Source organism: Oreochromis niloticus, linkage group LG14 (assembly GCF_001858045.2).
Source record: "Oreochromis niloticus isolate F11D_XX linkage group LG14, O_niloticus_UMD_NMBU, whole genome shotgun sequence".
NCBI classification, from domain to species: Eukaryota; Metazoa; Chordata; class Actinopteri; order Cichliformes; family Cichlidae; genus Oreochromis; species Oreochromis niloticus.
Window position 1 is genome coordinate 33,257,980 of NC_031979.2, and position 27,614 is coordinate 33,285,593.

The window sequence follows — 27,614 nt, forward strand, 5'->3', positions numbered from 1 at the left end:
CAGTTTTCACCACTTCCAAGCAGGCTTCATTTTTCATCCCTGGAGATTGCTGCTCAACTGCGTTGCCATGACGACCAGTCTGAAAACTCCTTTTTTCCTAACAAGCTCGGAGCCTGTGTTTGTGTACTGTGTGGGTCAGAAGGACTGTGATGAAGTTCAGTGGGTTAGTCGTAATGAGCTGTCTTACCGCTGCACTGTCTTCTGTCTGTAAGCAGACTTAACTGGCAGTAATTGAACCAGTCTGGCAGTCTGTCCCAGTCAGATGCTGGAAAAACGGTGAAGAACAAGTCAAATAATAAGCAATCTGACCCTTTACAATGTATGCGGAGATACTCTCCATCCATTATCACCCCAGAAAAGTGTGAAAAAATGTTATTATAAAGAAAGCAGTGTCAGTGTAAATTTAAGTCTTAATATAGTATCTAGAGAAGATCATGGTATTTTAGGTATAACAGTAGGTTCAGTGTCAGATACCTGTCATGGGTAAAATGAGCATGTGTGTGTGGTACACCTACAGGAAAACATAGACGTGTGTAAGTGAGGCTTCAGTTATTCAGACTGTTTATCTGATTTTTCTCACCAACTGTTAAGCTTCTACAGTCGGTACAATAGATTCCAGATGTTTGGAGTTACTCAGCTGTTTGTCTTTAAAATGCTGACTTTATAACGGACACTGAAGTAGCAGCATACCACAGCAAATGGATAAAACATGTGGGTCCCTCATATAACCGAACAAATATTGAGAAAGTTTATCATTAGCTATCATAGGCATGAGATCGCAGACACAAGCAGCAAAAATGAGCTTTCTCTGAGGGGCGGCTGGCCTCTCCCTTAGAGAAAGGGTGAGGAGTTCAGCAGTCCGGGAGGGGCTCAGAGTAGAACTGCTACTCCTCCACATTGAAAGGAGCCTGTTGAGGTGGTTTGGGCACCTGACAAGGATGCCTCCTGGGTGAGGTGTTTTGGGCATGTCCCACCGGGAGGAGGCCCCGGGCCAGGCCCAGGACTCACTAGAGAGATTATATCTCTTGGCTGGCCAAGGAATGCCTTGGCGTTCCTCCGGACAGGCTGGAGGAGGCGGCCATGGAGAGGGAGGTCTGGGCTTCTCTGCTTAGGCTGCTGCCCCCGCGACCCGGCTTCTGATAAGCGAAAGAAGATGGATGGATGGATGGATGGATGGATGGATGGATGGATGGATGGATGGATTTTTCATCATACATCAGTTCAGTCTTTGGTTTTACTCTTGTTGTTTTAAATCATCCTCTCAGAGGTGTTGCCATGATGCCATCTTAAAATAACAAAAATGTTGCTCTTTAATAGGATTATTTTTTTTTTGAAAAGGCAATTTAAAAGAGAGAGCACAATTTTGGGGGGAATTTCAAGACACCGGTGTTTATTTATTTATTTACATATAATGACGACAGTGATCACCACTGACAAAATATCAGAAAGCGCATAAAATGGGCTGCATGCAAACTACATGCAAACTACTTTAACCTTAAGTGGGCCAGACCAGTGAAACTCTGCTTCCTGTCAAGGAAGTTTTTTACACATTTAATCGCTGCGATATCTTAATATAAGAAAAAGAAGTTACATTTCAGCAGTGCGTGTCAGTTTTTTTTACATGATAAAGAAATGCTGCTGTGGTAAATGAAAGAAATCTGTCAGCAGAACTCTTTGGTTCAAATTGGAAGAAACTGTAAAAGTAAAGAAAAACTTTACTTCACTGACTGTCCTGAATTGGAATTTTACTACTGTGTAACCATGATTTAAAAAAACACACAAAAAAACAAAAAACCAGTAATGTCTAAATATACATTTTCCAAAGCCATCCGGTGGACTCGATTGTAGTGTTTGCCGGCCTGATTCTGATCCTTATCTCCACTCTACTCTACTCTACTCTACTCTACTGTCTCCTTTACTCCTTTCATTCATGTATCATGTTTCATATAACAGTTCTTGGTAAAAGGGAGGTGTGGTAGTTGTGCAGAAAGGGGCGTGCCTGTACAGTAAGGAAGTGGATTCTGATTGGATGATATGACCTGATTCTGATCCTCCCCTCTCCTGTCCTCTACTGTCTCCATTACTCCTTTCATTCTGCTGATGTATTGTTTTTCTAACAGTTCTTGGTAAAAGGGAGGCGTGGTAGTTGTGCAGAAAGGGGTGTGCCTGTACAATAAGGAAGTGCATTCTGATTGGATAATATGACCTTTCAGGCTGAGCTAAAAGTTTGCAGAGTGAAGGAGGAAGTCCGTGTGTTGGTGTGGCTTTGGACAGGAGAAGAACCGCTCTGACTGCTCACCAGTGTTGACGCTTAGTGTAACGGAAACCTTGCAGACATGAAGAGATCACCCAGGTAAATGGCTGCTTTACAATGAGTAGTTAATGATTGACTAGAATTGAGTAGAAGCAGACTTTAAGCAGTGAGGGTATATTTGGGAATCATTTGAAAGGCAAAGTCATGCTAATTAAAACCTAAGTTGTTTGCATGTCATAAAGGAAGCTGTGTAGCTTTAAACCTTGGATGGCTGGTTGGTATCTCCACTATAGAAAATGAATACACAGCTTTTATAAAGAGAGGTACTTTTATTGTTAAACCTGGTCCCTCAGTTGCTGTTTAAATGAAATGAAAATTAAATACAGTTTTTATTGTTGGGGAAATGCTTTCAGGCTCTACCATCTTAAATGTTTGGTTGTTTTCACTCCAAACAAAGTCAGCAGTCAGTGCTTAGGTCTGGCTTGAAGACATTCAGGGGAAGTGGAGCTGCTTGGTTAAATGAATAAAACAACAAAGCTTGACGAGTTCATCGACCATGAGCCTAATGGCAAGGGCCAGGTCTTATGAAAAAATGCTAAACTGTGTGATACGTTTTAAATGTTTGGTTCAACCAAATGGGAATAAAGTGAGTTACAAATGCTTATTTATTCAGCTAACATTCACATAACAAGTGTGCATTCAAAGTTATCAACTGCATATATTTTTAAAAAAAAACCCATCTATCTGGCTTTTATAAAAATATTTTTTTTTTTCCTGAAGTGTATTTCTTTATTACAAACTCATTACATTATGCAAATGCTAAACCATTTTAGGCATAAGCTGCTGTTTTGGCTGCTAATGAACATTTCTGCCTGGTTATGAAACGCGCACACACAGACAGATGGGACTCATTGAATGTGATGTGACATCGGACCAGTCGCTCTGTACTCAGCAGATCTGTCGGCTAACTCATTATTCTGTTAAACCTGACTGATTCTGACAGCAGATGAGACAGAGCTCCTGCTTTACTGGACACCTTGAACTTCAACAAGAATATTACACATGTTCAGGTTTTACAAAGTACCCGTCATCATCTGCCTTACTTTAATTTGCTGCTGAGCTTGGTGCACTTTTATGTTTTATTTCATTTTCAAGTTTTCCAAATTCATTGATTTCCAAAACAAGTTAAAAGTAGCTAATTGAGCATCAATTCAAAATGCTCCTAAGACTTTTGTTTTGAAATCCTCTGTCGCATTATGACCAGAGATGGGAAGCTAAGGAAGCTGTGGGACTGATGTTACCATTATCAATTCTGCACAGCTTGCAGAAACATTGATAAGATTGATTGAACATCCTGCTCTACATGCAGCAAACATACTGAGCACGTGTCTGATTGGAGAGGACTATTTTGCACCACAGTGAACCAGTTTAACATTGATGTGTCTGTCTTTATTTTCATATAATAAGTCATTTCAAAGTTAGGGTATTGTACAGCGTTTTGCCTTAGAGGGTTAGCATACGCCACGGAAAAGGAAAAGATTCCTATCGTGTTCAGTCTGTCATCTCCTCCTTTTTGTGTTTGTATCACTTGGATCTAGCAAGTGTTACATGGAAAAACTGTGCCTTCAACATTTGCTTTTAGAGGTTTATAATTTTACAAGAAATCTGAAGTTGGTTAGATGAAGCTATTCTGATTCTAACGATCATTAGAAAGCATAACATTGCATTAAAAATGTAGATTTAGCTTATTTTTCTTCCTCCCTTTCCACACTCTTCCTCCCTCTTTCGCTATCTGGAAACTGTCTGATGCCTCATAAATGTCAGAGTTGATTAGTTTAGTTTAGTGTATTTTGTTTAGTCATAATGTATTTTGCGCACAAGTGAAAATATGAAGAAAGTCAACTGTGTTCATGTCTATTGTTAAAGCTGCTGCAGTACTTGAGTCCTAATTGAGCAGGAAATGGATGCATGCACTCTTGACCGCTCCCACCACTCCCACCACGGTTCAGGGGGATGAGTCCCATTACTCGGACCACAACATCTTCTGCCTCCCTGCGTGCATCACTCTAATCTCCCAGATGGATGGAACTAGTTCTTAAGATTCCCCATAAGAAAGAGAGAACGTGCCTCTTGTAAACAGCAAAAAATGCTAAGCAGACAAATGCTGTTTGTAAGTTTGAGCTGCAAGCTTAAAAATATCCGTTTATTATTTCAAACCACTCAGTTTAGGATAAAATATCCTGATTTTGTTTTATGCAAACAGTGGTTAAAGTTCAATATATTTAAAGTCGGTCCTTTTAATCTTTCTGCAGATGCACAGGTGCTCATTAGTGCCCTCTGGTTCTTACAAGAACCCTTTGTGTTTTCAGAGAGCCCACAGAAAAGGCCAACTATACGCTCGGTGCTGCATGTTAATGAGAGGCCTGTTTGTGCGTTCCCTCTGCCTGGAAACCCGGTGACTAGTGACTGCCGCTGCCGTTGAGTTGTAGAAGCAGAGTTATGTGCCCTGTCCGGCTGCCAGTTGCGCAGCCTGGACCGCCATAATTACATGTTCTGGATCAATCGTGTTCTGTTATTGGCTAGAGCCATGCCACGCCTCATCTTCCTGGCAGACCACACTTACACATGCACACAAACAGAAACACATGCACGCAGTTCAAGGAACAAACAGGGCTTTATGTGGTTGCTTTAAAGAGCCGAAACCCCTCCTGGTCGCCTCTGACTGCCCAGAGACACAACAGACGCCACACAGGCCCTCAGATGACTCGTCTGTTTGCTCTGCTGTCTTTTAATCTTCTTCAAACACACACGCAGGCTCTCATCTCGTTTTCGTGATTGTTTTCTTCTTGCATAGGTCCCTTGTTCACATTGTAACAAACCTATAAAAGAAATCTCAAATCATTGTTTCAGTTGACTCGTAAGCTTAGAGAGCCATTGACATGTCTAGTAAACTCCCCTTTAAACAAATATCAGGATACACACGGCACAGCCTGGGGTCTTTTCATGTTTGTCCGCCGCAGTCTTCTTTCCCACTCACTCAGTTTCTTTATGTGTTACTTTCATAATGCAGCCTTGGTAAAGCTTCTTTTTGTCAACTAGTCTGTTTTTTGAACTGACCCACCAGGTATGGAGGTTTCATGCTTTCAGGTTTTCCCTCTGTGGTGTTCTAACAATTCTTTTGAAAGCCTTCAGGGAGTTTCCTCATATTTGACATCAATGTTCAAAGAGGTAGTGATTAGAATATGTGGCAAAATGCCTCCTCACAAAGTGCATATCACCAGGAACCAAAAGATGGTTTGTGTCCAAAATCATTCACTTAATGTGGAACTACTGGCAAAATCTAAAAGGTTGACAAAGTTGAAAAAGACGCTTTCCAGGTGTTTGTTTGTTTGTTTTCCTTAACGTTGTTTATGAAGTCATTCTTCTCTACTACAGATCCATACATAACAGATCAATGCTGGCCAACTTAATAAGTACAGGAAATAAATGGATATTATATTGAAATTATTTTCTCAAAATAATAAATAAAGTAGATAAAAAATAGCACTTAAATGTGGAACTGTGTAGTGAGTACTCAGGGTTTCAGACCAGCCATGTGTGGTTGGTGATGAGTGCCTGCTTATTACATTCTTCCCTTATGAGCCTGAACAGATATTGGATTGAAGCCTAAATCTAAACTAACTTTGCTATAGTAAGATGTTGATTCTAGTTTGAGTGGTTTATCTTTCTTAGCAGTTTGAGCCCCCATGAACCAGAGACAAATATCCTGTGTCACTGCAGTTTTCCTCATAGTACTCATCTGTATTATATGACTTGCTCTGTGGTTGTACAATAAATCTACATGACGAGGAGGAGAAGTGTGTTCCCTGCTCTTATTTGCTTACCCTCCACCCTTCCTTTGCCTGTGTTTCCATAGAAATACTCAGAAAAGTCAAGCACGTCTTTCTTGATTCTCATGTTGCTTTGCGAGGACCAAACCTCCATTTCCCTCTTATCTTATCAAGCCTTACCTTTATTGCTGTTGCCATGGTGACATCCAGCTGTCAGCCCAGGCAGCGCTTCAACATCCTGATACCGCGACTGGTTGATAGCATCCAGACAGGTTAGGTTGAGTGCTCAGCATGCACTGAAATGCTCGGCAGGCAGTTCTGATTGGGTGACAGCAGATTCAGGGACATCTGCAGCTCTCGCTGATGTGGCAGGTTTTGATTGACCGGTCTAATCATGGATTCTGGCAGAGTGGCTGACTCGCCGGTTGTCATTTTTACTTGTAAATGCATTTAGCTTGTCTGTGTGGCATCTTTTAATTCTGACCACCACGATGTTTCTCTGTCACACATCTGCCATGTGTTTAACTGATAGGCACTGACACTGTCTGCGAATACAAGTGGACTCCTGTTTGCTTTGTGTCTGCTGACTCGTCTTTACAAACCTGTTTACACAGCAGAACTAGCAAGTTGGAAAGTTTTAGGCATCAAATATAATGTTAAGGAAATGTGTATCAACTTGCCCAGCCCGGGGCAAATGCAAACTACTTTGTTTCCTTTATTTGTTTCGCCAAGTTGAAGGTAAAAGAAATTCATCAAATTTTTATCAAACCAGCCGTTCAGTATCAGGTCTTCTGGTCCTCTGTGTATCCAGGCCTGTTACCTACTATTCCCAGGTGATAGTTTATATTCATATTCTAGGAATGTAAGAAATGAGCCTTTAAATCCTAATCAAACCTTTAAAACCAGTCGCTGTCAAGTAGTCTGGTCAAACCACGGCATGAGTTTGACCAGACTACTGGTCAAAGCCGTCCATCCTATGAATGACCTACCCGCATGCATATAATCTTTACAGCACCACTATTTCTTTTCTCAGGTGAAGACGTTATTTACATTAAAGTGTGCCGTATTGCATTGTAGCTGTAATCGTATGCACCAGATCTGATCTTTCCAGTTCCTGCCTCAACTGTCAGCTGGTTGTTGACATGCCTGGGCTGATGGAAAACTCCTCAGGCCTCTACTTATAGTTCTTGCCATCAGTGGCACAGTTTCTAAAGTAATCTAAGGAGTGTAAATAATCACCTTTCTCAAAGGTCATACTGGAAATGTTGCGTGTCAGTTATGACTCATTTTGTTAAAAATATGCTTTTCACTTGCACATTTTAGGTCTTATAGTATTTAGTATGAATGTAAAATTCAAACAGGATTTCTAAATAAATGGGCCTAAATCCTGTCTTCAGACTACACCATCTCATCCCCTGAAGGCGAAAAGTTGTGCACATCTTTAGACGTGTGCTTTCTGCCCTCTATTTTCCATTAACTGAGGGTGAGAGATGTAGCATGAGTGAATAATTTATAAAGACATAATATAACCACCTCTCAGCACTTTCGGAAAATGATTGTAATATTTATGCTGTTTATCGTGTTATGTGCAAAAAGAATATTAATTGAAGTCGTATAACCATTTTTCTTTCTGTGTTCCAGCAAATCCAAAGAATGCACCTTCAATGCAGGTAAAATACAATTTTAATCCCACTATTGCTTTGCTTTTGTCTGTACTGTTCCGTGTGTGTGCGTGTGCGTGCGCGTGTGTTAATTGCGTTAGTTATTCTGTCTCACCCTCCAATTACTGTCACACTTTAATTTGCTGTAAAGAGGATGAGCAGCCTCTCATGTGTGAAACTCAATTAGCCTTCAGGAGTCCTCGAAGAACTCTTCAAGGTTTCTTACGACTGTCATTTCAAAGAAATGCATTTTGTCATTAGAGATAGTGATGTCCCATTTAAATTATTTTAGAACATGTTGGAAATGCAGAAGATCTCCCATTAAGATAAGTACGAGACTTCTGGAGATTTTGAATATGTTGTAAAACAAAAGATCTGTAATTGCTGGAAAGTGTTTAGACATGTGAGGTTGTTTGTCTGTTTATGCATTTTCCCATTAATATATACTAACAAGCAAAAATGTGACTCTTTTTTCAAGCACTGGTGAATTGTGGGATGATGTGCTGTTTTGCTATTTTACTTCGTTGTTTTTTTTTTTTCCTATTGGACATTTATGCAAATTAGGTCAAATTAATTAAACTGCCTCATTGCATGCAAGACTTTATATGAAAAGATAATTGTCTAAATGCAAGGAAGCAGCTATGAAAGTTTTATGGTGCGTTACTGTATCCTTGTTACATTTTATACCAGTGAATTGCTTTTTTTTCAATTAAAAAAAAGTATAGACTTTATATTAGATGGATCTTTTTTTAAACTTCAGCAACACTTTTACAGTGGGTCCCAAAACGTGGCACAGTTTTTATTGATGATTTCACCACAGGAGTCTATACAGTTTTTTCTTTTTCTTTTACACATTTGTTTCACAAGTGTCGTTAAAATCACAAAGCCAGAATAGACAGTAACCCAATTCTACTTCTATATTAAATTCTCTCACGTGGCGTTCCTGTTATTTCCTCTAGTTCTTGTTTAAAATAAGATCTTCCACTACTGAGCAGGTGAAGTGAGAAACCAGCAATAAAATTATAGCAGCCTGTGTTATTATGATTTCTATTGTAACAAAACTGCAAAAAATGTCTTCTAATTTTACGCATAAAGTCAGTAAATTTAAATATAAAAAATGAAAGTTGACTACATTTTAGTGACACATTTTGGGTGGTGTTTTGCAGGCGCTGCTTAATTACATTCTAAGGAGCTTGGAAAGAAAAGTGACTGGACTTCTTTAAGTTTCTTGAAGACGTTTCACCCCCTCCTCCCAGAACCTTCTTCAGTTCTTAGACCAAATGGTGGAGAGCAGGTGTTTAAGTCCAAGTGGAAGTTCACCCACTATTCACGTGCCTCATCACATGAGCCAAGGTGGGAAAAAAGGTGTGGGTCATTATCAGCAAAGGTTTTGGGTGAAAACATTGTGAGACCTTGCCTCACCCTATCGTGTGATTTATTGAGATCCGCTGCTGCAAGATGTCACATCTGCTCATGATCACCTTTCTGGTGATCTGGGTGGCTGTAGCTCAGGTGGCAGAGCAGATCAGCCACTAACCAGATCCCAGGCTGCTCCAGTCTGCATGCCAAATATCCTTGGGCAAGATATTAACCCCATGTTGCTCTCCGATGCATCCATCGGAGTATGAATGTTAGATACTTAAGCTTAGAAGAAGTGCTTGTGTAAATGGGAGTGATTGGGTGAACGAATTAGTTGTATAAAGTGCTTTGAGTGCTCAGACAGAGTAGAAAGGCGCTATATAAGAACCAGTCCATTTACCATTTCTGGTCATTTTATATTTTTTCCATTTCTATATAACTGCAGAAACAGTTGTCACTTTCTCACAAAGCTCTTGCTGATGGTCTTGCAGCCCATCTCAGCCTTTGCAGGTTGATCTAATCCTGATGTCCTCTGATAGCTCTTTGGTCTTGACTATGTTGGTGAAGAGGTTGGAATGTAAGAATCTGATTCTCACAGGTGTGTTTTATCCATGTAACAAGCTGGCATCAGGAGTATCAATAACTGATTGAGTGACTGATTGAAATCTCTGTGCCACATGGGCAATCTGTGGGAGTCGGAATTCTGGCTAGGATGTAGAGGATTACATACTTATTTCACTCAATGACATGTTTTTTTTCTGGATTTTTGGTCTCTCTTGGTCTTGGAGTGTCGCTCTTCATTAAAATTAAATACCAAAAAAGTTAGAGACTATTCATTTAAGTTAGTAAACTTACAAATTCAGCAGGGGACTGAATGATTATTTCCTCCATTTTATGTGAAATAGTTCCAGCTAATATATAAAGTTCAGTCAGGTTTTAGACCAGGATACTCTACTGATACTGCTCTTACGTACCTTTGTGATACAGTAAGATTCAGTATGACTCGTGGTTTGTACACTGGTTCTGTTTTAAAAAAGAATAAAAATAAAACATTTTAAGCCCCTCAAGAAAAGGGCATTGGGGCACCAAACTCCTCTTGGCGCCCCCTCTGCCTACTCCTCACTACGTATGACACTGGATACTGTAGGTCCTGCGAAACATAGAGCCTCAAATCAGAAGCACTTGACTCCATGGGCCCATTTTAAATAAAGGGTTCAGAACAGTCTATTTGCACTGATCCATTTTTGTGTGACCCTGACATTAGGCTACATTTAACCACTATAAAATAAATGTTTAAAAAAAATCTATTAAAATAATAATGCATGTCTTTATTTAGGAACATAAAAATTTCATTAATTGATTCATTGTCCAGTTAATTCAAGATTAATTCAACCAGAGATTGGACTTCCTGTTACACACAGAAGGAAGACGGGGTTCATCCAGGTGCACATTGAGGTTTATTGGACTGAAGCACAGCAAAACAGCAGTTATGTGTTACTGGCGGCTTCCATAAGAATAAGTGGGCTGTGTTACTTTTGTAAGGCATTACGTATAATGGCCCTTTAGTAATCGGGCCGATCGTGGCTAAAGAGTTGGCAGTTCGTCTTGTCAATCGAAAGGTTGCCGGTTCGAGCCCCAGCTCCGACAGTCTCGTTGTGTTCTTGGGCAAGACACTTCACCCTGGTGGTGGTCAGAGGGCCCGGTGGCGCCAGTGTCCGGCAGCCTCGCCTCTGTCAGTGCGCCCCAGGGCAGCTGTGGCCACAACATAGCTGCCATCACCAGTGTGTGAATTTGTGTGTGAATGACTGAATGTCGTGTAAAGCGCTTTAGGGTCCATAGGGACTAAGTAGAGCGCTATACAAGTCTAACAGCAATTGTATCTACAAGAACGTTGCATTATAAAACCAAACATTATTTAGGTATGACCTGCCTTTAGATGTCAGTTACAACAATTACAACTGGCATCTAAAGTCAATAGAGTATCTGCAAAGAATGGAACAGGTTGTGATTACTTTTCTAAACTTTACTAAACAGAGATATGATAACAAAGACAAATAATGAGTAAAATAACTCACTGGAAATTTCTGATTATCAAGTCAGTCCAGACTGTAAAAATAAAAACAAACAAATAACAACCAAGTAACAACAGAGTAAAATCATAGCAGACAGGCGCAACAATATTCTAGGATAACAGATAACATGTAACGGATGTGTGAGGACCATGACCCATTTCTGACATTTTGGAATATTTATTCCATATTCTCTCTTTTTTTTAATTTTTTTACAAATACTTTAAGGAATGTGTGCAAAATTACAGATATGCAAAATGGGATATCAAATCTGTAGAAGCTTCCCATCACTTCAATAACTCAAGTATAAGCAGTTTCAATTAAATTATTTCTAAAAATAAAAAATAAAAAAATCCCAGTATCTTTTTTTAAAACATGTATTTAGTTTAGGTTTTTTTTAAATTATAATCTTTCCAAAATAAAAGCATCACATTTTTTACTGTCGACTGACTTTATTTTTCTCATAAAGTTCTGGCAGCTTGCAACACAACATTTAACACTTTACAGACACATAAAACTGTGTTGATGCATTTCATCTCTGTATATACACACGTGACAGTGGCATGATCACATGACAAGGTATTTATTTATTCATGTGCATACAAGCTGCTGTGGACAACATGCAGGATTAGTCCATGAGTCTGCACTGGCTTTGCAAAGTTACATCACTGCACAGTTCAGGGCTTAGTGATGTGAACTTCACTAGTGCCACTACCATTTGTGGTTGTGGTGATGATGTACTGTGTGGTAGCTTGCTGATTCGTCGGCTGCTCCTCCAGTGGTTCGGTGTGTGTCTGGGTTGTGCTCTGAGGAACAGTCTGCTTCGTCTCAAGCTCAGTCTGACCCTCAGAGATCACGTAGTGTGTCTATTGGGATGAGAACATTTCAAGTTACACAAATCTTTTCTTTTTCCTTTGACTAGGATGTAGTGAGGGCCGTTGGAGGTTTCAAGTTTCGGCATCTTATTTTTACAGCATATTCACGTAATCCAGCTCTTAACTGTAAATTATGAAGCATCATCTACTGTTAAGCAACCCTTCAAGGTATGGAGCACTAAATAAAAAACATGTGCTCATTGTGTAGTACAAAGCCAAATTCAACGTCATTTTCATCTAACAAGTATCAAATTCACTCACCGTTTTCACCTGGTTGCTGCTGACTCCAGATACAGGAGTGCTAGCCTCAGCTATCACATACTGTGCATGAGGTAGTGTCATCATCTGGATTTCAGACGCTGGAAGAATAGGAATTTATGATTTTAACTGGTAATCACAGAGTACAGAAGCATCAAAACATACGGCACGTGACTGGTTATGGTACTTACAGTAGCCTCGGTAGTTCCAGTTTCCCGGTATGTAAGCGTGCTGCACCGTCCCCTGCTGCTGGGTGCTGCTTGTCTGGAGGGTGTGGCTCTGGGCTAAAGTGACAGGAGTCAGTTGGGCAGGGCTCAGCTCCTGACTAGTCTGCTGGGAGGTGGGGCTGAGGGGCTGACCAGTAACCTGAAAAGCAGAAAAAGAGATTCACGATTAATATTATGGCCTTACAGGGTTTCGCCAACATGCAGAAAGAAACCTAATTACCCAAATACACTGAAGTTTCAAAACGACTTGTCACACAAACTACTTATTTGTTATAAATGAGTCTTCAAATACAATAATTAATTACTCTAGCTTAAAATTATCCCCAGAGTCAGTGTGGGTTTACCTGGGTGGCACCTTGTCCAGAGCTTGAGGGCTCAGTAACCTGAATCTGTTGCACCTGGATTGGGTGCTGACTGTAACCATGAGGGTCGTGTAGCTGGTTCACATCTACTGTTGGGTGCTGGGAATGTGGGGAGGAAGCCTGGAAAACAGATAATATTACTTATACATAACTGATACATAGTAAACACTGTAACTATTTTACTTGCATAGTTTCACACACAAGGACTGAAAGGTTTTTTTAGAAGCAAAAACTACAACTGAAAGCAGTAATTTTCCAAAATTTTCACAGTAGCTGGTAGTTATTTTCAGCTCTAATTACAAACTAAAAAACCACAAAGAAAGTAACCAAAGCTTCAGAATTGCTAGTTTGAACCCTTAAATCAACAAGGTCAACTTAATTAGATAATGAGAGAAAATGCTTCTTTTGATCAGGTAACCATATATAAGCCTCATTTCTGGAACTAGACCTGAGTTTACACCAGCATGTTGGCAGTTTATCAAACAACTGCATTCTTTGTGGCAGAATACTATCGAGATTATCAGCTTTCTAAGCATCTATGAACTTTTTAAATAATGTAGACTAGACTTTCATCCTTACCGGTGCTACCTGGACCACCTGAAGTTGAATGTGCTGTGGCTGGGACAAAGTACCTCCTGCCTGAGAGACAGGAATGTACTGGATCCTCTGGTAATCCCCCTGTGCTGTTCTATAGTCTGTGGTTAGTGTTTGAGAAAGTTCTGTCATAGCCTGGGTCAACAGATCTGTGGTCTGTGAAGAAAACAAATCCATACATTTAATATTATGAAATTTGCTATAGGCAAACTTTTCATTTATCCATGTAAGGCAATATCCTCCTTATGTTTTTGTTTTTTCCTTTTCTTACCACTACAGCCTCAGCCGTGGTACCATCTGTACTGATGACTGCAGGAGTGCTACTGATCACTGCTGTAGTCGGGATGGTGTTGGCTAGCTGAGCAAACTCTGGATGCTTTTTCCTGATATGTTGAACCATCTTAGTCTAAGGAAAAAAAGCAAACCTCATTGTGATTACTACAAACAATCTCTATGGTAACAAATGTCTTCTTTGATTAAACTTCACTTACCTTGCTGCTGTACTGTTTGGAGCAGTGTGGACAGCAGACTGGTGCAGTAGCGATGGTCCCAGTCAGCTGTGTGTGTGTGCTCAACATAGGGTCTGGCTCACCAGGAGCAGCTGGGCGTAACTTACGGATGCTGGGAGGCAATTCTGCCCCTGGATGGTTTTTCAGTATGTGAGCTTTTCTCTTACTGGCACTCTTATATACCTGCAGAGATCAGTTCATTTGATAGATTTAGGTCCCTTTCACACCGAATACAAAAAAAACTAACACCAAAAAATATCCGGTGCTTGACTCCAGCGGGAATTGGTACACCTGGCATTTACTCATAGATAAGACAATGGCAATAATGAGGTGTAGTTATTGGCTTTAGCTCCAGTTAGGAGTGATTGTAAAATGACATCGAGGTGGACAAATGAAGTTATTTTAGTTCTCGTTTCCCATGGCAACTTGTGAATATATTTGGTAACTCAGTCTATTAAGCGCCAAACGAACATATTTAGACATGTAACCAATGTTATATTAGAAGACTAAGAACATAAACCTCCTCTGCTGGTAGTGAAAGAAGAATTATCCAATAATTTGTTGTTTTTGGTTTAAAAACTCCATTTATGTTTGACTGAAAGCTGATTTCTTGCCATCAGAAACAAACTGATGTGACCTGCTCTATGACAGCCCAGACAGGATCCAGCCCCTCCACAACCACAAGTTTGATAAATGTATAGATGGACAACAGGCTATACTTTAAAATAAGCAAATCAGTCCATCCCCAAGCTCCCTGTGGACAGAAAGGGGGGGATTAACAAACCTTGTCACAGTACTGGCAGAAGTAGTCCCTGTTGGGCTTGATAATTGGCAGCGTTAGCTCAGGCACGTCATCAATACGCATCTCTGGATGACGCTTGGACAAATGATTAACCTGTAACCAGAAGAATAAGAGTCACAACCACTGGAATTCAATATCAGGTTAAAATCTCTCCATGAGTTGTAGCTCACCAGCATTCCCCTGCGTCTGAATCCCATCATGCACACTCTGCATTTGAACATGAAGCTCTCAAAGTCAGTGGTGGGGACCTTTAGTTTGAGGGTTTTGGAGCGGTGGATCCGGTCAGCCTTCTTGGCCTCTCTGTCAGGATTGTGCATCCGCTGCATGTGCTCCCGCAGCTTATCTTTTCTCTTATTATGACAAGAAAATGTCAGATTAGAACACAACTGTGTTATCTCTCAATGCTGTTCCTTTCAATCTTACCTTGAACTGTTTGCCACATGTTGAGCACAGGAAGTCCTTGCGGTCAGAGTGGCGCAACATGTGCAAGCGCAGCTTGTCAGGTCGACAGAAGGCCTTGTCACAGTCTGGGCACTGGAAGTTCTTCTCTGAATGGAAGCAGCGGATGTGCTTCTTTACCTAAAAGAAAGGCATAGTTTGTGGTCTGGAACTGAGTGTCTATATGTCTGTTAAGACATCTGAAACCTCATAACAGCATTAAACGTTTTAATCACAGAAACATCGTAGTGCTTGGAAATGGGCCATCTTTAACCTTGACCTACTAATTGAACAAAAGATTGAGCTTTAAATCCACTTGTTTAGAGCTTCTTGTAAGGAGAATTTAAAAACAAAACAAAACATGAGGCTATTTTAAATTGCTTTTACAGGATAATTTGGCTTAATTTACATCTTTTTTTTCTTTTATTCTTTGGCAATCCACAGACATGAAAGTAGGTTTGAGGTGCGATTAACATGTTTAGTGACTATGCCCATGAAACCAAAAGCTGTACCTGATTTAAATTTGACTGCCCCCTTAAAGGTTTTCTCTTTCTGCAGCAACAACCTGGTCTGGATGCTCTACATTTGTGTCAGTGCCTGAAAGTCTCATTCTGACACCTTGTAATTTTACTCAGGACCTCAAACTCAAGGAAAGGAACAAACATCAAATTCTCTGTCAAACCGACCCGACCTTTCTGCTGAAGATAATCACCAGTGATGAAGTCTGAACCTCCAGTGTGAAACCAGAGACAAAACCACAGATGTCACACTTAAAATGGGCACAGGTAAATGGAATTAAACTAATTTAGTACCTTTCTACATAATTTAAGCACTCAAAACACTTTCTACTATTCAGCCAAACATCCATACAGCACTTTTATCTTTTGAAATCTAGCATTCACACACATGCACACACACTGGGAGCAAATATTTAGTGAAAACAACATTCTTTCTCTTCCTTGTCTTGAAAATAAAATTCTAGCAGGAGCAATTTGTAAGAACTGTAGCCAAAGTTAAAAGCAGGTAGAGTCTGCTTTTTTTTCCATCTCACCTTGTATGACAAAAGACTTTTAAACAAGAACAAAACAATATTTTAGATATAAAGTCAGAGGTGTACAACTGTTGGTCAGCTAAAATGTTAGCTAAGGTCATGTCTAAAAAATTCTGTTAGCCCTGAAGGCTAGTTGTTAGCTCATTTAAAAATCACTGTTTTAACTAACCTGGATGAAATCACTAAATGTCTTCTTGCACGTAGGACAAGTAAAGAAGCCATCCACAGCATGGACGCCTACATGGTCTTTGAGCAGGTCCAGTCTTTCAAAAGTTTCTGGGCATAGGAGACAAGAATAGGAGCGATTCTCTGTGTGCACTAGGAGATGATCATCCAGGGCTGAATCAGTCATGAAGCTCTTGCTGCAAATGTGGCAGGAAAAGGTGTAGGCTTCCCGACCATGGACTCGCAGGTGCTGTTCCAGCTTGTCTTTGTCCCGGAAGGCCTTCCCACAGTGGGTGCATTTAAAAGGACGGAAACTCTTCCTGATAAAAAGGTGCTGCAGCGCTGCATTCTGAGATGCAAAAGAAAGAGACAGAGCTCTACTAGCAGATACCTCAGCAATGTTTTCTGAAATCAGCTAAGAGCCTGACAGATGCAGTGGAGTGTGCCAGAGGAGGACATCTCCTGAGAAAAACAAACTATGGAAAATGACAAAAGGAATCCCTGAACCTTGTGTTTTTCTGCCATCCTCCAGGTTCCACCTACCTGCACATCCATCTGTGAGGGAAGCAGGCATTGAGGAAGAGAGACACAGTGTTGTAAAGCAAGCATGGGCACTATGGCACCACATAAGCTAAATAAAAAGATAAATATTGCCTTTAAACAGACAGAGTCTCCAGTTTTACCCGTATTCTCTTGGCACGACGCATGTCTTGCGATGTGAGATGAGCATCTGATTGGACACTCTGTGCCGGATCCTCCTTTAATGGAATAGGCAGGTCTGTACTGGGGGGCGGCGCTACAGACTCTGGAACCGGTTCCCCAGCAGGAGGTATAAGCTGACTCTCTGTCCCGACCTCCCCTTCTGACTCTATCTCCACCACCTTGAGCCCATTCTGAGCTCCCTCTGCGCGGTCTTCCACTGGTTTCTCTGTCAATTCGAGCATTTCCTAATAAAAAGATAAAGGGGATATTGTCATTTAGTCTTCCTGCTCATCATTTCCCTATTTAGCATTTTTTGACTAATCTTATGATTTGATGAGTTAACATTTTAGTTCTTTTATTTTGCTCTAAGACAAAAGTACAAACTACTTTTGTCTCATCAAACAAGTATTTTATGCATTAGGATTTCAAATAATTGCTTCATAATATCTTAATCTGTAACTTTCCAAAGAATCACTTTGTCTATAAAATATCTCAAATCAGTGTTAAATCTTGACCTACTACATTAATCAACACAGCATGCATTAATGAGCCACTTACTGTTGTCTTCTCTCCACTAGCATCTACTGGTGGATCCAAACGTATAAATTTAGGTGGGCGTCCAGGTCTTCTTCCTGTCCCAAACCTCTTCCTGCCTCTTCCTCGGCCCCGGCCTCTGGACCTGTGCGATTCAAACAACAGTGAAGACGTGATCAGGGCTGAATGCATTAAAAATAAAAAGAACAATTTGAGCTAAGGTGATAAAAAAAAGTTTTACCTGGTAACAGAGCTTAATTTGTCATCGTGCATATTGAGATGCTGCTGCAGTTGTTCAGAGCTCACAAAGCGACGGTTACACTCATAACAAGGCCAGTTCTTCTCTTGCTCCCGAAGCACTGTAGAAAAAGAAGAAAGTGAGAAACAGAAGGAACCAAGACAAAAACAATAGCACATCACCTTTCTGTTAGTTTAATACTTTTGATTAAAATAAGCAGGACAGAGGCATGGTGTTAATATTAAGAAAAGTAAAGATGGAGTGCTGAGACTCACCTTTTCTCTCTTCTTCTGTAACATCATGAATTTTTTGATTTACAAACTCTGCATATGATGCTGCATACCAGACCTGCAATGGGAAATCTCATTAAAAAGACAAACTCCATTGGTTTCTTTATATATCCTTCATGTTTTGCACTGATTGACTCTCCTATCAGTTCTGGTTTAAACTTCTTAAAGCCGTTTAATCAAACTAAAATGAATAAATTCTGCTCTGCACAACACTGACCTTTAGCTCCTGCTTGGGTTGGATATTCTTGATAGTTGTGTAAAATATCTCTGAGCCGTACTGATAGGCCACCAAGTTCTGCTCTAAGTGATTCTGAGCAGGTCTCACAAACATCATCCAGTTGCAACTGTCCTCATCAGAAAGGTCCAACCACATGTCATTAGACTTCTCTCCATCCTTCTCTGCATCCAGCAGACACACCTTAGTAAAACAAAACAAAAAAAAAAGACAGATCACCAATCCAGTTTAAATCCCTGCTTAGGAGATGCTTATACAGACATAAAAACTTTGTGGTATCCTGTATTTTCACATTCAATTTTTTCTTCCATAGAACAGTGCAGGAAAGTGAAGGTAAATAAATATTGTAAATGCGAGTGGTGTGCAGCGATTACTTACTTTCAAGTGAATGTAGTGGTCCTGCAGCTCGCTCTGTGGAACCAGTGGCCCCTCCACAGGACCAAACTGTGTGCGTTTTGGGATGCGTCTCTTAGAAAACACTCCGCCCAGGAAGCGGTCAATGTACAGGACAAGAGGCAGACTGGCTCTTGCTTTGGACATCACCGGCCGGTTGGGGATGGGGTGGAGAGGACCGTGCTTCAGACAAACTGAGGGGTTTGCAATATTACACTCCTCGCACCCTGATAGACCACAAAAAAGAGCAAAGTCACCACCAATAGGTATAAAAAAAATTGTAACTGAAAGTGAGGAAACTCACTTTCACTAAAATCTAAAAAGGCATTTTGACAACCTGTATGAGGAAGCATAACCAGAACATCGGACTTTTATTGAAAACACTTCACTTACAGAGGTTGTGAGGGTTAAATGATTGAGGCTGATGCGGCTCCCAGTCGTCCATCTCAGAGTCTTCATCCTCATCTTCATCAGAATCCTCTGTAGAGTCTGTGGCCCCGAGAGGACTAGAAGGAGGGTCTGCGATGTCACCCATTGAGGTGAGAGAATTGGACACAGACAACTGCTCCTGTGGGAGGGGGGATTTCAAACAGTGTAACAACATTCTTGGATATTTTTACACAAATTAAAACCTTTTTACAGGTCTTCCAAACACGTAAAAACTAATCACGTAGTCATTTTAAAGTCAGTTTTGTTGCTAATCCATCATATGTTATTATTTATGTAATGCAGTATGTCAGAAGAAAAAGAAAGACAGCATGCATCTGGTTACAGCAAGAACTTGTAATGGAATTACAAAATAATGTTTCTGCTTGAAATTGTCAATTAGAAAAATGAAGCTTATCATTCATGAAACAGTTTGTGCTTGTGTTTCCCTACTTTGTGCCTGAATGGATGTTAAAAACAAAAGCAGACAAAGGCTATTTACTTGTTTGAAAAGGTAAACAGCTCCACACAAACAATGCATCCTCACCTGGGTAACCGGCTCCAGGATAGCTTGTGGCGCATCTGCTACATTACTGAGAACATGCAGATTGGCTGCATTCATGTTCTGCCCGCCAGGCAGTAGGACTGTGACCTATAAATGACATTTAATTGGTTAATGGTTCTCTAAAAACAACGTGGTGCAAAGAGAGCGAGTAATATGACAATAGCTGATAAACTCACCTGTTGAGTAGTACCGTCCTGCTGAATGTAAGCCACTTGTGGCTGATCAGCAAATACAGTCTGAAAGAACAATGAGGTGAGTATGTGTATTTTGCAGTGAATAATGTTGTCAGCACATGGCCTAAGTGAACAGGCCGCCGTCCATCCACTGCCTGAAACCATCTGTTTTAGTTCCAATTCCCCTCCTTTTACTTCAACCTTCTTTAACTTTAAACAGTTGTCCTGGTTGCCTGTGATATCCAAATTGACACCACAGGGCCAAGACACGAAAAAAAATGACCTGAATCTGAGCTATGAGAGCGGTCTGAAGCCTGAACTTTTGGCTCACAAAGAATACTTGGACATCAACACCATTACTTGAAACTTTGGCCATATCGAATATGAGCACCGACCACTGTACCAGTATTTATGTGAAAGAAAATATGGAAAAGCAATAATATACCCTCTTTAATTATTATTTTTGCAAACTGTCTTATACAAGTGATGAAGAATGGCTCTCATAAAACAGGAGCCTAGTTTACACATAACACATTGTGTCCTGTTTGTATTAAACACCAAACACTGCCTGCCTAACAGGGCATATCGTCCGACTTAGACATGGCATGTACATGCCTAAAATGTCAGATAAAAATATCTCTCCTCTGAATAAGATCCCATCTTACCTGAGTGCCATCTGCAGGGTGTATGTAGACCAGTGTGTGCTCTGCAGACTCTACCGAGGTATAGGAGTTTCCATCTGCTGTATAAACCACCTGCTGCTGTCCTCTGTCTGCCTGATCCCCGCTGTACACTATTTGGGCCACAGTGCCACCTTCAAAATGCACCTGCAACATGTGTATACATAACACAAAAGCTTTGAACCATCTGCAGCAATATTACATCTGATTCGATGAGCAGGGAACATTTATTTAGATGGGTCACTCTTTTCCATAAAAGTGAATGGTGAATTGAAGATTTAGCAGCCACCAGCGTCAGCTGACAGAAAGTGGGTGTGTGCAAAAGATCAATTCTTAACATGCTTAAATTATTATAATTACACATCTTCCATCTTTTCAGTTTGTATGAGTCTGCTGTAGCTGTTCAGACAAATCAAATAAGACGGTGGACCTGTGTGCCGTTGTTTGAGTCACTGTTAAGAGTCTGACTCCACACTGCTGAGGGTTCCTGCTTGGTCTCCATGGCAGCAAGGTGCCAGGCCTTTCACCACAGTGATAACTTCCCTCCTTAGACAGCCGCGGTGTCTGCAATCCACAGAGATAAGAGGATTTGTGTTATTTTAATTATAATAACAAAACACAACAATAAATAGAATAGCTAAAACAGAAGGGGAGACGTTCATGTCATTGGTAGTTTGACGTATAAAATCATAGACTAGCATTCAGAATTAAATTTTTCGCTGTTTTTTTTCTATAGAAATGTCAATATTGTTAAGTATATTTATGAATGGGTGTCTCTACTGTCACACCTCCATCCATGTCATATTATACTTGTCTTTGTATTAGTAGCTGTGAAGCTGCAACAATGGAGTACTGCAGCAGCCACTTCTGGGCAACATGGAACAAAATTCAAGCCCATATGCCATTTGAAGCTGAAATTTTGGCTCTCCCTACAGCGTTTCGCTCGAGTGACAGAGCATGCAAGCCAAAATAAAGGCAGCATGTTTCTTCGTGCACAGAAAGGACACACAAGACTGTCAGCGGGGGTACGAGGGAAAAGGCGGTTTGCCGGCAAGGCCGCCCGGAAAACTGTGTCTAAATACAACCGCACATCGGCACAAAAACCACGGTGAAAAATCATGTCTCGGTAAAGTCATTCAGAAATCTACTTGGTATAATCAATATTAGATTCAATTCCCCCCTATTTTAACCCCGCAGGTTCTCAGTCCCAACCGGACCATACCACAAAAACCAGTGCTGTAGAAACCCGGGCATATACTGCACTGCTACATTAGCATTACGCTCATATAGTCCCAATGTAAGGCCGCACTTTGAGACAAACATAACTTGTCAAGCTGAATGACATGGGCCGCATTTTACATTTTTTAGGAACATTGGTTTTGAAGCGCTAAAGGCCTGAATTATTTGGGTAGACCCACCCGTCCCCCATTTCTAGTTGAGTCCAGCCCTTCAAGTCTACTGTGAACAAGGAAGAACAGGCTCCATTTTGGGTGGGACTAACAACAACGGCTACATCCGAAGAGACCTATAGAAAAAAATACATTTTGTAACGATTTAACTACGCTTAAACAATCTGCACATTTAATGTACAGTAACGGAGAGACTACGAAGCGATCGAGCTACAGAACGGGTCGTTAATCAGTCCCGGGTTTTCTTTAATTTTCTGGAAAACGAACAAGTTGTTCTTACCTCAGAATGGTAGCTGCAGAGATGGCCGCATTGCATATATTAACATAATCTGCCTGGTAACTCGCAAGCTCGTGGTTTCTGATTGGCAGTTAGTTACTTAAGAACAGGCGGGTGTGTTAGTTTAAAACGTTATTTTAACAAAATGTTTTTTGTAGTCGGAGGACATAGAAATTATTTTAAAATGAACACTGATGTTATAGTTGTAAGTTTCTTTCGTTCTAGTTATAACATTTCAGTTTTAGCAGTTCATTTACAGCCAATCAAAAAATTATACCCTATGGTCATCCAATTATATTTAATCTTTTCCACAGAGGCGATTCCACACCTTTCAAAGTTGTGGTAACATTTTACCACAGCCATATGTGGAATATACTATTAAATGTCTTTCTTTCTACATATAAATATTTTTTATGTCTGTTAAAGAGTGGAGTTGTGACTTAAATACAACTGGAAGCACGACTGGTCAATTCCCTGTCGTGGATGCGTAGAAAGTAACGATCATCATGTCAATTTTAGCTGTAATACAGATTTATTTCCGGTACTTCCGGTTGTTACTGTTTTGGCCTGAAACAAAGGAAAGGTCCAAAGTCCACCTGTAAAAACGTATCTTTTTGTATGTGCTAATTGTTATTAGTTGTAGTACTTAGTTTCAGACAATTCTATTACTAATGTCTGAGTGTCTTTTGAAGCTGATTACCGGAACAATGAAATGTCTGCTTTGCTTGCATAGATGTTGCAGATTCAGAATACTTTTTCATTCCTAAGGAATTTATTTGATTACAGTTGCTGCAAGACAATAAGAACAATAACAGATTAAACGAAGTTTAATAATACAATAAAGTACAAAGTTAAAAATAATAATAATAATAAAAGAAATAGCTCTAATATATACAAATAGCTCAATTATAAATATCCAGAATATTACAGGGATTGAATATGTATATTGCTCTCATAGATTTAATGCTAGTGCCCTTAGATGGCCACTAGGGAGAGCCAAACACTCCTGGTTTTTCATGTTTATCTCGCTTTTAATGCAGTATTAAAATTATTTATTCCAGCTTGATACTACTGGATTTGAAATCCAGTAACGTTTGTAACCTTAAAGAAATTAGGTCACAGTGGTTGCTTTGTTTGATTGCTATAAAAGTAGATTGCGATCACTTCAACCAAGTGCAATATAAACTTTGCAATCACTGATTCTTGCTCTTCAGTCTGTTCTCAATCACCCACCAGGGCAGAGTATGCCAGACATTCTGCACTGATTTATTTTTCATGTCCTGTTATTTTTTGTTTGTTTGTCCATTAAAACCAAAACCATTAAGAGAACTTTGAGAGTTTGAACACAAGGTCATCCATAATTGCAAAATGCAGCAATTTAGGAAAGACTTGAGGTTGTCATTCAGATAACAGCCTGGACTAAGTATATGGGCAAGATTGTCAGTGGAATAACCTCACTGCAGAAAAATATTAAGACTTTGCCTTTTATGGTGGATCAGCTGCACAGAATAGACTGTAAAAGATATGTGAAACCCTGCTTTGAGTGTTTTGAAGAGCATTTTTTATTGAGGAAAAACATCTCTTACCTATTTATAAAAAAAAAAGTACAGCAACAGGGACTGGCTAGAACTGATCTGAAGCAAGAAACTTCAGGATGAGTTTCTGACTGTCCTCAAGTGGCTCAGCTGAAGCCCAGACTGAAACACTGAGTATCTGTGAATAAACCTGATGATGCTCCCTAGTACGCTTCAGCACTGTAAAATCTAATTAGTTCCCAGAACTCAAAAAAATTATGGAAACTCGTTGCCTCAAAAAAACTAAGTAAAGCTTACTTAAGATGACTGTTAGGACAACTTATACATTGCAAGTCTGCAGTATTATGAATAACTTGATATTTCTGACTGTACAATACTAATTGTTTACCTACTGACAAACATGTTAAGTTCAACTAAATGAAAAAACAATTTGTGGTAACCTGAATATGATTAAAAATAATTAACAACACTTTTTGTAATGATGTTAAAATGAGCCCAACTTTTATTTTCAAACACAACAAAGTACAACAGCCAACATACTGGACAATGTTCTGCTGAACAACAAACAATTATATTGCCATCACTGTTATTATCTTAAACAAAGTCTCAGATTTAATTATTCTGAAAATAAGTTTAGGCCTACCACAGTTTGTTTTGTACTTACATTACTTATATAATCAAAATAAAATATTTGTTGTTCTGTCACAAGTGCAGTCTCTAATTTAAACAACACATCTGTTTTCCATTCCAACACAGGAGCTGGAATGTTGTATTATTTTAAGGATGCTTGTTTCCAGTCCAGGCATTACTGCCTGAATGACTATCATGGATCGAGGTGATCCAAATGTAGGTGCAGAAGAAAGTCTTTAACTTCCCTTAAGTACAGTGGCAGTGGATGTGGGTTGGAGATGCAATGAGCTTGAACCTGCAGGCGACCATCTTCACTGACCACACCATCTGTGACGGAGGACTCGTCTCTCCTGGTGTCCTGCAAGCAAACAATCATATTTTTTGGAACATGAACTTAATTGCTTTCTTAAAACATTTTTTTCTGCATTTGGTATAGAACAGACTCCAATTTAGACAATCTCAGGCTCCCTCCCCACCGGAGAGGTGACATTCAATGTCCCAAATTGTCAGTCTGCATAGCCCTGACCACCACCCAACACACAATAATGTCATGAAAGCATCATTTTAAAAAAGGGCTATGCAAACATGGCCAATAACTTTCATTCTAATGATGTGCAAAATGATTTTGGGCACAAAACAGATTTTGCTGTTAGAAAACTTGCAGACTTCACTATATACAGTGTAGACCCTCTAAACTAAGTTTGGGGGATGTGATCTTTCAAGAAATGCAGACCAAACTGTTGTTGTTTGTTTACTTACACAGTTTTGTAGAATTAACTGTGGTCACCAGCAACAGCATAATGCAGTCACATCTCAAGTCTAATAACAGAAGACAGGAAAAGATCAGTAAAAAAACAACTTCCCCAAACCAAAGCACAAATAAAACAATAAGTAAAACAGGCTGATCTAAAGTATGATTAAAGTTCAGCCTGATTAATATAAATGTCACTGACAGTTGCTAATATATTGGAAAACCAAAATACTTACTGATGTCTTTCTGTCCAACAGCAGGAGTGCTGGTCCCGAGCCTCAAAGACAGTAAGAAGCAAGCAGAGGGAGAAAAAACAGAACATTTTTCAGAAACTGATTTGATCCTTAATGGCTGTGCAATCATTGTAACATAGAGTTTGCTTATGTTGTTAAATAAAGGCTAGATTTGACATTAATAGATGCCACAGATGTTCTAAAGCTGCCACAAAGCATGAAAAAAAAAATAGACGTCTCCGAAAACGTCGGAGCATTTTTGCAAATATGTGATGTCTTGATAAATCGAGCAGATATTTGAAATTTACACAGCTACATTCTCGCCTGAAAATATCTTAAAAGTTTATTTTGTGACCCAGAAAAAGTAATAAATTTTTCAGCGGCGCTCCTCCGCCATTGCCGCGCTTACAAGTATGCACAGGCTCCGACAACCGTGGCCGACAAATGCGATCCTCCTTTTCCCCAGACTACCCTTTCTGGGTCACAAAATAACCTTTTAAGATATTTTCAGGCGACAATGTAGCTATGTAATGCTCAAATATCTACTTAATTTATCAAAATATCACATATTTGCAAAAGTGCTTCCACGTTTTCGGAGAGCTCTGTTATCCACCCCCCATCCCACACCTACCCCACCCCTAACGGCTGCACCTCCCGAAGAATTTTGTCTGGGCTCTTATCTCACTTATTTATTTCAAACAATCAACAGAAAATTTCACCACATAGTTTTATGTAAGGTTTTTAAGGCTGTGGTGTTCATTTTTAAGTAACATGAGCCCAGCGGCAGCAGCAACGCTAGGCTAACGCTAACTAGCTAGCAAGATTTTAAACCTGGTGCTAAACTAAGAGAAGCCACAAAATCAGTTTGAATAAGAGTAAACATTTACTCACCAAGTCAGTGTATCAGGTAAAGATCCACAGCAATGACAACAATAATATCTTGAGCTGACGCTTCTCCAGGTTTGCTCAACATATTCCATAAAAAATGCACCGTGAACATGCGGACTGATCCGCGAGGGAGGAGGACGGTAGTCACGTGGCATTTTCAAACCACATCTTTCATCCTTCCGCACTGAGAAGCAAAACTTCCAGCTTACTTAGTTTTTCTAAGTTAAGACAACTGAAATAAATGGAGTTTATCAGCGTTTTTGCATAAAAAGTACTGGTAACTTATTTAAATTGAGTTCTAATAACAAATTGATAAAAATTGAGTTCAGCCTGTTTAATATTTTTAATTAAACACAATATTACATTTTACAGTGAGATAACCTGCCGACAAGAATGAGAAATCATCTAAATCAAGGGTGTCAAACATAAGGCCCAGTGGCCAGAACAGAATCCAATCTGGCCCACTAGGTTGGCTTTGGGAAATGTGAAGCAGGGCATAAATGTTTAACTGTTAACTGTATTTTCATAAGTTTTACAGCTTTGGCTTCTGATAAAGACTTCCCTCATTGCCATTCATACTATCCCAAAGTAAATAAGTAATATATAAATAGGGAAATCACAGAAAAGTTCCTGTTTTTTCACTTCTATTATTTTCTGCTGGTCTACTTTTTATTACATGTAACAAGGGGCATTTTCTCTTAATTAAAATATATAATAAAACTTTCTGTTTTATTATTACAGGGCACTCTGGGCTATAAGAACGTTTTCTGTAATTTTATACATTGATTTCTTACAATTTAATCCCAAAGAGTCACACAGAGAGATTTACTTCATTTACTACAGCATGCATTTCTTTGTCATGTAGAAAAACTGATACACACTGTTGAAATAACACTTTAAAATATATATATATGTATCTCAGGGATTAAATGTGTAGTTAAACTTGTGTGCTTTGACAGAAAGGGAATTTTCACTGGTCCAGGCCACTTAACATCAAAGTGTATGTGACCCACAGTATGAAATGAGTTTGATGTCCATGATCTAAATCTTACTTGTAATCTCTACCCAGGAAGTTATAATGACTCGTAGATTGACTTTACTGTATCATGGGTCTGATTATATTTGACATCAAGTCCACAACACAAACCCACTAGATCCTGCTGATTCCATGTAATGACTGAATACTAAATACTTAACTGGG

At 39.7% G+C, this 27,614-nt stretch overlaps 1 protein-coding gene and 1 long non-coding RNA gene across 7 annotated transcripts; one reads left to right on the top strand and one right to left on the bottom strand.

Annotated features, from left to right (window-relative positions):
- Window positions 1–1,829: 1,829 nt before the first annotated feature.
- LOC109194625 (uncharacterized) lies at window positions 1,830–16,628 on the top strand. 3 transcript variants are annotated; one of them, XR_003213846.1, is made up of 5 exons: window positions 1,830–2,353; window positions 7,726–7,754; window positions 8,912–9,110; window positions 15,874–16,023; window positions 16,494–16,628. It is a non-coding gene; the product is annotated as an uncharacterized LOC109194625 (long non-coding RNA). The 3 variants fall into 3 exon arrangements; XR_002056427.2 differs by having other exon boundaries at window positions 1,831–2,353; window positions 8,912–9,098; XR_002056428.2 differs by lacking the exon at window positions 8,912–9,110 and having other exon boundaries at window positions 1,842–2,353.
- Window positions 11,107–22,481, bottom strand: prdm10 (PR domain containing 10). Of its 4 annotated transcripts, none has more exons than XM_005474795.3 (24): window positions 22,380–22,481; window positions 21,121–21,254; window positions 20,676–20,837; window positions 20,014–20,073; window positions 19,820–19,924; window positions 19,240–19,414; window positions 18,832–19,073; window positions 18,436–18,636; window positions 18,204–18,276; window positions 17,932–18,049; window positions 17,715–17,835; window positions 17,138–17,401; window positions 16,998–17,009; window positions 16,459–16,803; window positions 15,224–15,379; window positions 14,971–15,150; window positions 14,783–14,893; window positions 13,981–14,181; window positions 13,761–13,895; window positions 13,475–13,645; window positions 12,878–13,015; window positions 12,498–12,672; window positions 12,310–12,407; window positions 11,107–12,039 (listed from the first exon to the last, which is right to left on the bottom strand). In XM_005474795.3, exons 2-24 carry the CDS (start codon window positions 21,190–21,192, stop codon window positions 11,851–11,853), a joined length of 3,504 nt encoding a protein of 1,167 aa, XP_005474852.1. In that variant the 5' UTR covers window positions 21,193–21,254; window positions 22,380–22,481; the 3' UTR covers window positions 11,107–11,850. The 4 variants fall into 4 exon arrangements, with proteins under 4 accessions (XP_005474852.1, XP_005474853.1, XP_005474854.1 ...); XM_005474796.4 differs by lacking the exon at window positions 22,380–22,481 and adding an exon at window positions 22,109–22,322; XM_005474797.4 differs by lacking the exon at window positions 22,380–22,481 and adding an exon at window positions 21,479–21,865.
- Between the last annotated feature and the right edge of the window lie 5,133 nt (window positions 22,482–27,614).